Below are 13,158 nucleotides of genomic sequence, written 5' to 3' on the forward strand. Positions count from 1 at the left end.
ACCAAATCATCCTTACTCTGTCAAGAGCTGGTGCAGCTTCTGGTAGCCCCTCTCCAAGGCCAAGCTGACAGGCGTTGCCCCTTCATTGTTGTGGATGCTGAGAGCTCCTCTTCCACCCGGCTGCTGGAGCAGAAACCACGTCAGGCGCAGCAGACCCAGCCTGACCGCAAAATGCATCAGTGTCTCCCGAGGGATGTTCTCTGGGAAGGCAGGAAAAGAAAGAAAGAAAGAAATGGGAATTTGTAGGCTTGTGGGTTAGGGGAAATGCTATATCCCCCACATCCCAGCCCCACCACACAGCGGCTGGCATGGAGCTGACAGCCCAAAGGAATCTGCAGCACCTGGAAAAACAGCCTGGTTGCCAATGTGCAGGAGACACCAGTTGTAAAGTGATTCGGTGGGGCTGGGAGTGCTCAGGACCTCTCCTGCTGAGATTGACCACAGAAGTCAATGTGAAAACCCCACCATTTCCTGAACAGCCACAGCCACTACCAAGCTCCAGCACACCCAAACAGAAATGTGGTCAGGTGGCTTTTCCTGGATGTCCAAACCTTCTCCTCACACAACCAGGACCAGGGTTTAGGGACGGACAACTTTTGCTACCTAACGGCATGCTGATTATCCCAAGGCTTGAAGGGGAAAAAAAATACATTTGATGCACATATCCAAAGCAGTTATAGAAGAGAACTTTTTAAAAACTCATATAGACAAAAAAAAAAAAAGCAAGGGTTCACTTTCCTGGTTTCATTATGCCTCAGACCAGCTTTTCTCAGCTTAATACAGTAGCTGTCATTCTGAGTACCAGCATTTATAAACTACCAATCTCCACTGCTGCTTTTTGTATTTAATAACTGTGACCTTCTAATTTGGTAAAAGTGACTCTAGAGCCTGAGCTTTCATCTCAGAAAAATAACCCCCTACTCCAAAAGCTGCAGCACTAGAATGATGCTCTGAAAAGCTTTAACCAGAAATGAGCTCCAGATGCACTGCTGAAATTCAGCATTTGCAGATCAAAGCTTGTTATTTCTGTATGAAAGGCAAAAGCATTTGGGTAAAAAAAACTGCAAGAAATAAAAATTTGTTCTTTTAATTAACAAAGGATTTCATTATTGACTGACAGCAGCAATACCAAAAAAGCACCAACGGGGTCTTAGAAAGCCATGCCAATGAGCATGCTTGGTGTAACCCTTTAATATTACAGGAATGATTTATTGGGTTATTAATTTGGGTTCCAGCCAAATCTATACGACAGGTTTTAAAATGCAAGCACATAATGGCTTTAGAATTTAATTTTGTATTTTTTTCTTTAAGAAGTGTGCCCCAAGAGAAGTCACTTCTTCAAAGTGCTGCTGCTTTTCTTGCTTATTTACTTACTTTAGGGATATCATTAAGACCTTTGGTGAAAAACAAAACAAAGCAAAAACGGGCAGTTCTCCACTGCCTCACACACAATTTTTCACAACTTTCTGGATCCAATTCTGAAGAACTAATCTGTATGCAAGAACCAAAGGCTTTTTGGCACCACTTCTCTCTTCTGAATGACTCCAAATTAGGTCTCTGGGCTACAAACCAAGTCTTCTCCCAACCTCCTCTTGATTGTCGTAAAGCAAAACCAAGTTGCCCTGAATACACGAGTGTGTCTGAATGGAGGTTCCAGCTGATCAGAGAAAAGGGAATGGCTGAGCTCTCCCAGAGACAAATTCTCAGCCTTTGGCTAAGTAATGAGAAGGATTTGGGTAATAAATGTTACAGAGCGTAATGATTTAGAAATAGCACAACATGGAGGTTAATCAATGGTTGCAGCCCTGGATTTAAAGAAAAATGAAAATAACACAGCATATAGACAGACACAGAAGAAAGGGCACTAATGAGGCTGCAAAATGTGGATACAGGTAGTACTTTTTCAGAGTGAAAGCAAATGCCCAATGTTTTGCTCAAAGAACTCGCACAAAGCTCCCACACTACCTGTACACTGACTGGCAGAGCCAACATAATTAAAGTGGTGTAATTCTTCCTACAGAGATGCAGGAGCCACAAAACCACTTCTGTCAGAGCAAACAACTGCCATCCAAATAAAGAATGTGTTGCACTTGTCTGACCACGTTCTGTTCTCGCATGGGATCTCCTGTTATGGCTGCTTTGTGGAAAAAGGAAAATCATTTAACTAGAATGGACAGTCTTGCCCCAGAGCTGAGCACTGCAGACCTGCAAAGCATAAGCACAGATCCCTGGACCAAAATGTCTCTTCCTCCTGCAGCTGATAGCATTACCAATAGGGACAAGCATCTTCCGCTAACCAGCTCATGGTTCACCACTAAATACACACTGCCAACTGCAAGTTCTGCAAGATGCAGGCAGATATTCCTCTTGTCCCTGAGCCAAATGAGTGCTTCTCTCTGTCTCATACGTCCAAAGATGAAATGGCCCCTCCCAGTTGTCACAATGCCTCCCCAGCTGTCCCAATCTGCTGATATGGCTGCACTTTCTGAGAAATCTTTCCTGTTCTATTGAAACGATCTCCTCTATCACTGAATCAGTGGACAGGGCAGCTCCAGAGCGTGGCTGGAGGTGTCTGCAAATGCAGCTGAGGTGAACGTGGCGCTGCCCCGATGCCTTTGGGCGGTGACAGTGTGCACACAGGATCTGCACAAGAAGAGGTGGCGTGTTGCCACCAGAGCATATTAAACACACAGCCTCACCATCCACTTTTGGAAGGCTCTGCCTGACACACAGAACCTGGCCCGAGGCCACCCTAACAGATGGGCACAGATGATGGCAGAGAAGAGACAAAGTGCTGTACATCCAACAACTGCAGGGGCCCCAGGCAATGGCTTTGGAAGGTTCTGGAGTGTGCAAAACTTGCATGGTGACAGTTAAAAAGGCATGTGCCATCTGTGGGCCGGATTAACTACTAATATATAATGAAAATACATCTGTTGGTGTCTGGTGTTGCTCAAAGCTAGACAAGAGCTGGTCTGCATCAAGTATGGACATTTTGCTGGATGGAGAGGGGAGGAAGACAGATCCCTTCAGACTTCCTACCTTTGAAGGGATGAAGCTTGTCACACAAAATGCTGGAAATCCAGGCAATGATTTTATGATCTTGTCATGGTGCAAAATGTCCCACACATGAAAGGATATCAAAAGCTTTAATATGCAAAACCCAGAGCCCCTTCTCCTACCACATACCAAGCAAGAGCTCCTTGTCTTAAAATGGCTGTCATTTGAATCTCAACAAGAAGCTCCTGGTAATTAGGAAATTGTGGAAATACAAGACATACAATACTGAAAAGGCCAAGATTGTTTTGTTCCTTTCTCGTTTCCTAGTAATAGGCAAGAGTTGAAACATATGATTATTGCCCCATAATGGCAGGGTACTCTAGTCCAGCTGGCAAAACATAAGACTTTGAATATATTATTTTTGTGTAATTGTTTTCTGCTGTGATACATGAACAGACAGTTTATCTGCTCAACTGAGGACCAAATTTCCATAGAACACTGTCATACGTACTTTGCTAATAGTAAAGGATTAAGGTTTAAGTTGCTATTAGCACAAAACAAATAAGCATTGAAGGAAAAAAAAAAACCCAAAACTTTGGGTATGAGATGCCCAAGAACACTAAGTAAAAACTTTCATTTTAAACCTGATTAAATAACAAAAAAACCCCAAAACCTACTGTTCCTTTTTAAAAACAACTTTCCAGATAGAGTAACCTACACCTAATGCTCAGTTCATCCTCCATGCCCTGAGACCTCTCATGAGCCAAGCATGGAATGGGGCAGCATTGCTTTGTCTTCCTGTGCTCATGACCTTTACTTGGTTCTCACCCAAACTCATGCACAATCAGCAATTTGGAAATTGGGGCCATCACACCTGGCCCCAAAATCTTGCTTTCTGCTGGAAATATTCTCACTGCTCAGATCAATCCTTGAGAAGTAAGGGTAAAGAATCCAGAACCAAGTTGCCACCTCACACTGAGGTCCTAGAGGAAGGGTCCAGCAGACAACTGCCCTGCAGAAAGGTCAAGGCAAAGATGTTGTGTTTGGAGTTATGAGCTCAGTTAACAAAAATATGTGTGGTTAATTCCTTTCTTAATTTGATAAACAAGAAATTTTTCAAAGCACACCAAAAGATCTCCATGTCCCCATTCCCACTAATATCAAAGGGAACAGGAATATTCCCATGCCAACAATTTCTCAGCCACAGACTGAATGGTACATCTCAGTCTTGAGCAGCACATTTTTGATGCTGTCTGAACAAGAATTGCTTTCTGTTTCCCATTTTCCACTGCAAAGGACACTAAATTTAGGTATGGAAAAGACTCTTTGCATCTTATCAAGGACTGCTGCTGAACAGAGCACTTTGTGCTGTTGGCGCTGAACAGATCATGTTGATTTATACCATACCATCCTTTATCATAGAGCACAGAAGCTGAGCAGCAGACTAGAAAGGATATGAAACCCAACCAAAAGAACACCTGTAACTATTACATTGAAAAGGTTCCAGGAGAAACTATAACAAGAGTGCAGCAGATGAACAGATTAAAGCTTCATGTCTGAAATACATCATTAGTAGCATAACTTTAGCATCCTCCCATGGGAAAAAAGACTAGGTACTAGTAATCAAATTCTGGAAGTTTTTAAAAGGTGTTTTAGGATTTTTTGCTTAAAATAAGATGGGGTTTTTTTTGGTTACTTTCTCCCTTCAGACATTCTCCTTTCATGCAAAAAAAACCCCAATTCATGATCTGTATTCCCGGTGACACTCATGTTGTCCTGTACATTGAAATTCTACTGGTTTTGTACATGAAGCTATTAAACCCACAATCCTAATACAATCAGACTATTTCAAACCAGGGCAGAGAGTTTCCCTCTATACCCACCCCCACCTGGTGAGGTCATGGAGTTTAATTTCCCAAACACTCCTTATCGAAGGACCACATTTGTCCCAGAGCACTTCTGGGAAGCTCTACATATTCAACACATCAGTAACTGCAATCAGTTAAGTGTTCTATCTAATCAGATGGTCTCCTGGTTATCCCTTTGAAAACCTGGCTCACTATCTCACAGCAGTCCTTACACTCCCAGGGGAATTGCTCCATATCATGGTGATCGCAGTAAACTTCTGCCAACATCAACCAGCTCCTGAAGCACCACCTCAGAAAGCTCACACAACCAAAAATCAACCACAGCTCTGGGTTTCACCACTCAGTTTTAATAAGCCAAATGGAAAGCCTGTTTCCTCAAAGGTTTTGTCAGAATATTACTTCCAAGTTATTTTGAAAGTGATCTGTTTATTAGCGATACAACCAAGCTCTCTAAGCTTTTCATACCTGAGCCTCAGATCCTCCCTAATTTTTTTCTCCTTTTTTTTACCCCACTGCAACATAAACAAGTCATAATCATTACTCATACCTCAAAATATTCAGTTGTGGTTTTCTAGTTACCTCATTTTCTCTTCAGTAATTTAAAATAGAACATCACAGTCCTGTATTTACATTGCATACATCCTCAGGATACATATTAAATTTTGATTTCTAGACATAAAGTGTAACAATATGTTCCTTTTAAATAGCTGCCTTTAAATGCCACCGAGAACAGTAAATAGCCCCGCTTTTGACAGTAGTAACAACTATGTTCTTTAGAAAGTTACAGTGCACTTGTAATTATTAAGACAGACATGATTATATGGCACCTGAAAGAAATGCTGTGTTTGGAATACCACAGTAACAAGACTAATCCTTAATTATGGATATTCTGAAATTGTGGATGCCATTGGAGCTCATACAGATAGACAGATAACTGAGAGCAGGGCCCAGGAACTGCTTGCTATGGAGGGACAGTGTATGATTGGTGAAGAGCACAGCTATGTCTCAGGGACTGTGCTCTTCCCCAGCCATATACCGTCCTGGGCTCCCTTCTGGCCTCCCACTTCATCCTACCAAATGTTGAGTACCCTCTGCCAGTGCCAGCAGGAGAACAGAGCCCAAGCACCTCTGATGTCAGCTATCCTGGGTGCTCCCATCCCCAGTTGTGCAGCTGTGTCTGTTCAACAGCCTCAGGGAGACTGAGGTGGGTGATGAAACTTCCAGCAGCCTCTCTGCCCTCTGGGGTGACAGCAGTGAACTCCCTGCCCTCTGCTCAAAGCCTGGCCAGGGCTGGCCGCAGGCAAAAGCAAGGAGAAGCCCTCACACAAAGCCACCCCCTCCTCAAAATTCAGCCTGGATTTGTGCTCAGCAGTAGATCTTGTACCCAGCTTCTGCCTGCAGAAAGCCATTACTTCCTAACTTTTGCAAAAGTTAGATTTCTACTCCAGGCCTTTGAAAAATCGACCTTTGAGCGTGTTTGACAACAGCAACCTCCTCTGAGCAGCAGTTTCCCATCAGGCTGTGGCACTCGGGGGCTCCTGGCTCATTCCTGCCTTCAGAGGTTCTGCGGAACAGCAGCGTTTTGTTTCCAGCCCACAAGAGCCCATAGAGACGTGCCAGCTCAGAGGCAGCACTAAACATCTTTCAAGAAGGGATCTGACATTTCCTTTTGTTCTCATTTCTATAGTATTTTCTCCTTCGAGAAGGTTATTTGAAGTTATCTGGTGCTGACATTTAGGGAAATGTGAAGCATGAATTGCAGTAGCTGTTCATAGGTAGTGAAGCAGTGCAGGACAGGGTGTCCCCACTGCAGGCATTGGCCAGAATGTGCCTAATTGTTCAAACACTCCTACAGTGCAATCTTTGCAGTGCTTTTCTCTCTCCCACACACAAATTAACACACAAGCACCAGTATAAGGATGCTATATTTTAGCACAGAGGTTTTTCTAATCGGGTGCTCCATCATAAACCAGGGACATCTCTTCCATCCCACAGAGTTTCATGACCAAAAGGATGCTTCTGTATGCAAATCCTTCCTGTCACAGACACAAAAATTCCCCCAAATTCCCTATGTGTAAATAACTCCCTGCAAAAAAAAACTACTAGATAACTCTGCCTCTAACAAAAAGGAACATATTTTACAGCACTAATATTCTTGAATTAAATTTGCATTTAGTGACATTGTATTTATTCATTTCTATCTCCATCTCATCACAAGATGCCAAAACACTCAAGAGTTACAGAATTTGGCATCACAGAGCTCCCCTTCTCACTGTGGATGCTCTACAAGTCCATTAACATACAGAGTCCTGCATAACCACAACTTCCACACGCACGAGCAAACCAATGTAAATCTTATGGCCTGGTTTCCCTAAGTGCTGATTTTCCAAAGAATAATCAAAGTCAAAAAAAAAAAAAGCAGATCTCAGCCTTCCTGCAAAATCAGCAACAATTCAGAGTTTCAAAGTTTTTGTTAAGATCACTGTGACCATATTTATATCACTTAAACCAGAAATGTCTGCATTATCACAACACTTTTCAAATGCAGAAAGAAACATCAGTCACTTCCACACAAAGGAAAAGAAGTGTTATCTCCTTGTAAATGTATGACAGCTGCTGAATTTCTATCAAGGAGTCATTAAATATGATCAAATATTTTAAGGTCTGCTAGCAAGGGAATTGTCTGTCCTTGTATTGAGCTTTACAAAAGCAGTCAGCAAGCTGGAGAATAAAATAAAGCAGGAAAATCTCCTGCGGAAAACCCTGTTGCAGTGATCAGAACTGAGCAAGTCACATCCCAGCCCCATTCAAGTGTTTGTGCCACTGCATCTCATAAAAGATAACAGATGCCTCAGAGTCACATTCCTGAAGTGAAACTGTTTGCCATAATACCCTGGAAATTTACAGCAAGGATTTGTACATACTGGAAGTAGTCTCCTGGTCCCATGTGTGTTTCCTTTTACCCCCTTGTGACAAAACAGGCAGAACTCCAAGGACACAGACACACCACAGCACTCTGAACACCTCAGCAGTTCTGCTTCAGCAGCCACCAGAGACTTTGGGCCAGCCTTGGCATTTATTTATAAGCTCTCAGTAGCCTTCACTGCTGTGGTTAAAGGTCAAGTTTTCCCACCCTTCCCTTATTTGCAAAATTGTCCAGGCTTATTTTGGGGAACTGCAGTGTTAACCCATCCTGTGTACAACCAGGGATGTGATATAAAACCTCAGGGCCAGAACCTCAAGTTCTCCAAGAAAAATCACATGTATTTTTCATGTCACAGTCGTTTTGCACCTGTGCTATAAAACCAACATCTACTACAAGTGCCAAATTCCTGGCACAAGGATATTTCCAGGAGCATCAGATATTCTACGCACAGGGTTCTATCAGCATACAGCACTATGGTGATACACATAAGCCAGTGTTAGACACACAAAAACAAACACATTTTCAGGCTATATATGAAAATACTGTCAGCTCGTGCTGTTTCATAAGAGATGAGCAGGAGAAATAATGAGTTAGGACTATATATGTTATATATATATAATATATATAAAATATATATATATATAAAATATATATTTTTATGTATTGTATTTTATATATAATATATATAAATAATATATAATATATTTTATAAATTATATTTTATATATTTAATATATTTTAAATAAAATTCTATTTCTCTTATTATAAATTTAATTATATAAAATTTTATAATATGTTTATTATAATTTTACAATACACTTATATGATTAATATAATTTATATATTATAGAAAATTCATATAATTAATACAATTTTACAATTAATTTATTGTAGTTTTAATTATATAAAATTTTATATATAAATAAAGTATTATATTTTTTATATATGTAAGGTATGTTTTATCGATTTTATATAAAATAATATATTATATATATATGTAAGGTATCTTTTATCTATTTTATATAAAATAATATATTTATATATAGATATAAGGTATGTATTACATATTTTAAGGAGGCTAGAGGGCAAGATATGGGATGTGGATGGACATCATATCCCATCTCTGAGCACAGAGGCCACCACCACACCCTTTGGAAGGTACATGGCAGGCTCCCAGAGCAGGGAACCCTTTCTCCCAAGCTTTTCACCTCCCTCCCAACCTGAAAATCTCACTGCGCCCCACAATCCTCACCGCTCAGGGACTGGTCTGCTCCCAGCACGTTCCATTCTGCCGGCAGCTTCAGGTGTCGAAATGCCAAGGCCACCTTCTCATCCAGAAAGTCCACGTCTGCAGCAGGTGGCCTTGACCTGTCCAAGAACCGTGTGAAATTCAGCGCCTGCTGGTTGCCAGCACAGGTGGCCAGAAACTGGGCGGCATCGTAGGCTTCGTCCTGGACAAACTGGAAACTCTCTTCTGCCACAACCAGAATGGGGTGACCTTCTCTAGAGGCACAAAGTGCCACCTTCACTGTCTCACAGCAGTCATGGCCTGCACAACAAAATTCACACAAATGGTTAAAAAAAAGGAAAAACGGCATGGGCTGAGGAAACACAGCTGAGCAAATCCATTGACACACACACTCCTTGCATTAAATGCAATAAGACCAAGTTATTGAGGGTCACAACTCTAAAATAACGTTGTCTTTGGAATTTATATGTATCATCAGAGATTAGTATTTCTTATAGATTTTAAAAGGAAAAGATGTATAACTCTTCTCCGTCCCAGTATAAGCCAAGAACTATAAGCCACCCAGGCTATTTATATATAGCAACAAGCAATCTCAAGAGTTTTAAGTAATTTAAGTAAAAGATTTTGCTAACATACCTAAAGCCAGGTTATATGGACAAATTTTTCTTTTGCTGCTCTGCAAGACTCCAGTAACTCATCAGAAACTAGAATATGAGTGCTGCAAAACTACATACTCCAAATGCTGTCACAATACTTGGCTTGCACTGAAAACATTAAAATTTCACCTAAAACAGATGGCTACCAGAGCACGACCTGCCTGGGCATGCCCTGTGTGTGCTCACTGCTGCACCTGCCCCTTGCATTTGGGTTCACACAACAAAACTAAAAACTAAGCTGCTTCTGCTAAATAAAAACATGGAAATGGCCACTTTCCATATTTACAAAACAAGAGGGTTGGAAGTCTGGTAATTTCATTATTTATTTAGGGCAGGGAAACAGGAGAAAGGAGGCATGGCAGCAAATTCATTGACTAAGCAACTTGAGGAGGAAAAAAATCACACAGCAAACCAAACCAAACACCTTTTGGGAATTTTAAAAGGAAAAATATACTATGTGTCCAACACAACCAGAACTTGTAGTTGTCAGACATGCCCCTTCAATAATAAGGTTTGTGTTTCAAGTTCACTGTGTGGTACAGTTTCTTGTTCCAGCCTCAGACTGACGTCATGGCTGTTTTTGCCAGAACAGCACGGACCCTGCACTAATTACTGGAAAAGCTTTTTTTTGCCCATGACCTCAGCATACTACCACATTCACAAAACCCCGATTAATTAAATACAAAATGACGATTTATTTTTAAAGGCTTGAAAATTCAATTTAAGCCCCTATTTGTGGTCAGTGGGAAAGTTTCCTTCTTCTGTTGGGGCCTTTTGCTGTTGATTTCCCTGACAAAAGGGAAAATATGTCCCTAATCTTCATGGTCTTTCAGCCAACCTCACAAATCTGTTCTGAGGCTTCTGGCATCTGTACAGATTTTGTCTACTGAAAGAGGCAATCCTGAAGTTAATTGAAAGGTCAAAATTGCTATTAGGACACTGTGGATAACACCAAAATCGTCAGAGATGAGGCTGTGGCTTCCTAAGGAGAGCAAAGGCAGCTGGAAAGGTATCAAAGGCAAGTGGAGAAAGGGAGGAGAACACACATGGATGGTGCTGCAACTGCTCAATACAACCAGGGTGCTCTGAAGCTGAAAGGTGAGAAAACTTTCCTTCCAGCACCAGATACCTATTAGCAATAGGATGATATGAATGTTGAAGGAGTAGATTTTAGTTCTGTTGTTTTGAAGAATAGGGGTAAGAAGAACTTCTACTGCTCTTGAAAATACTGCATGTGCATTCTAATACATTACTGCATTAGTACTCAGCTGCCCAGATGGAACCCATTCAGAGATTCTGCTCATCTTCACAGTAAAAGCCCCAAATGCTCAAGGGAAAAGTGGGGAGGATGATACAACTTTGAGGGAACTTGCCTTTAAGGCCATTTAGAACTGTACATGTCTCCCCCTACACCTTCTTGTTTTGCTGATCTTCCTAAGGACATCAACCACAGAGCAGGAAAGACATTAATTTTGTTTCCAGCCTCCACAAAAGGGATCTCCATGCACACTGTGAGAGGACTGTGCCAACCTACAGGAGCTGACTCAAATCCTGCAAGCTGGGTTCTCCCTAACTCAGAGCAGTGGAAGGTTGCTAGAATGCAGAGTTAAAAAAAAACCAAACACAGTAAAAGCTTTCTTAATAGCATGAGGACAGCTAAACCTTTTATTCAATTTTTAAAAAAGATTTTCTGCCTATTCCCATAAGAATCCCATCTGCAGAATAACCTAGAATACGACTACTCTGCCAGCAGACTTTCAGGATTGAAGCACCAAGCCAAAACAGCCCACGAGCAGCTACAGAGAAACCATTTGGGACAGTCACTTCCTTGTCACAATGCCAAACAACTCTGCTGTGGGACAGCAAAGGCTCCTCCATCGAGACAACAACTACAGGAACCTCTGTCAAGACGTGTGGTCTCCTTAAAGCAGCACATCACGGATGTACATGAAGTTCCCTTGGATGGTGTCTGTGTTAAACACCAGCTGCAAAATGCAACACAAGGGAAGGTGATAAAAAGACCATGTCCTGACCTGTAGCCAACAAGGATTCTACTGAAACTTCCCCAGATATTGAATATGCAGCCTAGAAGAGAAAGAGACAGACCTGACAGTCCATTTTTATTTAACAGGTTCAAACAAGCATCATGCTAAACCCTAGGGAATGTTCTTCAGAAGGGCAACAGCTTGCAGTGCTTTGATGCTGTGCTTCCTCACATCTGAGAAGATGTCAGACATGGGGGCAAGAACATGGGACAGGTTCTGACTTTTGGCAAGCAGTTCAAATCAAAGAGGAGCCAGTCTGTAACAAGAGCAGACAATACTTGAAAGATTGCTCAAGAGGTCTCTGCCCCTCTGCTTTGAAATGGCTGCTGGAACAGTGAGAGCAAACATGTCCTCAGTATAGGAATCTTCTGAAGGAACCATCAGTGGGGCAACACTTCTCACCACATCAAAGATCCAATGGCCTGGACTAACACCTGAACTTGTACAGCCCTTGTCCCAGAGCATGACCAGAAGGGAGCTGAGCTTCCTGGCACTCTCAGGAGGTACATAGTTATCACTGCAAAACCAAATCTGTTTTCAAGAGGTTAAGTAACTCGTTCACAATCACACAGAGCTCCAGGCAGTGCCAGAACAGCCAGTATTGCTCCTGTGCCTCACCCTTCTGCTCCCTCTGGCAGACACCGGGGCTTCCTTCTAACATGTGTTAAGCACAAGTTATGCACTTAGCAGCCATCAGGGTGGTTCCATCACCTCTGTCCATCCACTGTGGACTGCTGGAACCCCCTCATACAGCTGCCTAGATGTGGAACAGAAAAATGTCTGACATTGAAAGGGAAAAAAGAAAAAAACTCTGTGCGTGTCAGGGGGCTGGTTTTGGTGTTCTGGTGGAATGGAGTTAATTTTCTTTCCAGCAGCTAGCGCGGGGCTGCTTTGGATTTGTGCTGGAAACAGTTTTGATAATCCAGGCATATTTTCCTTCTTGCTGAGCATTGCTTCCACAGACCCAAGGCCTTTTCTCCTTCTCACCCATCCCACCAGTGAGCAGGATTGGGGCACAAGAGTTAGGAGGGGACACAGCCAGGACAGCTGACCCCAAGCGACCCGAGGGATATCCCAATGTCAGTGTACAGAGCAGGGGAAAGAGGGAGGAAATCTCCACTACATGTGATGGAGCTGATGGCTGAACACCTGCATGCCCATGGAAAGTAGTGACCCAATCCCTTGTTTTGCTTTGTTTGCATGTGGCTTTTGCTTTATCTATTAACCTGGCTTTATCTCAACTCTGAAGTTTTCTCACTTTTGCTCCTCCAATTCTCTTCCCCATGGCACAAGAGGAAGCTGTGTGGGACTGAGCTGCTGGTTGGGGTTAAACCACAACAGTCAGGAAGAGCAATGAGCCTATTGACAAAAGTTTGCATTTCCATAGGCTGAAAACACATGTAACTGAATAAAT

The 13,158-nt window shown here is 42.1% G+C and overlaps 1 protein-coding gene across 7 annotated transcripts in view; it reads right to left on the reverse strand.

Annotated features, from left to right (window-relative positions):
* The window catches only part of AKAP13 (A-kinase anchoring protein 13), a 208,580-nt gene that overhangs the window by 113,950 nt on the left and 81,472 nt on the right, over positions 1 to 13,158 (reverse strand). For all 7 annotated transcript variants that reach the window (XM_030955270.1, XM_030955272.1, XM_030955271.1 and 4 more), the window contains exons 6-7: positions 9,047 to 9,343; positions 17 to 200 (exon numbers count right to left, since the gene is read on the reverse strand). In XM_030955270.1, the coding sequence (XP_030811130.1) occupies positions 17 to 200; positions 9,047 to 9,343 (481 nt within the window). The remainder of the gene's footprint in view (positions 1 to 16; positions 201 to 9,046; positions 9,344 to 13,158) is intronic.

Source organism: Camarhynchus parvulus, chromosome 10 (assembly GCF_901933205.1).
Source record: "Camarhynchus parvulus chromosome 10, STF_HiC, whole genome shotgun sequence".
NCBI lineage: Eukaryota > Metazoa > Chordata > Aves > Passeriformes > Thraupidae > Camarhynchus > Camarhynchus parvulus.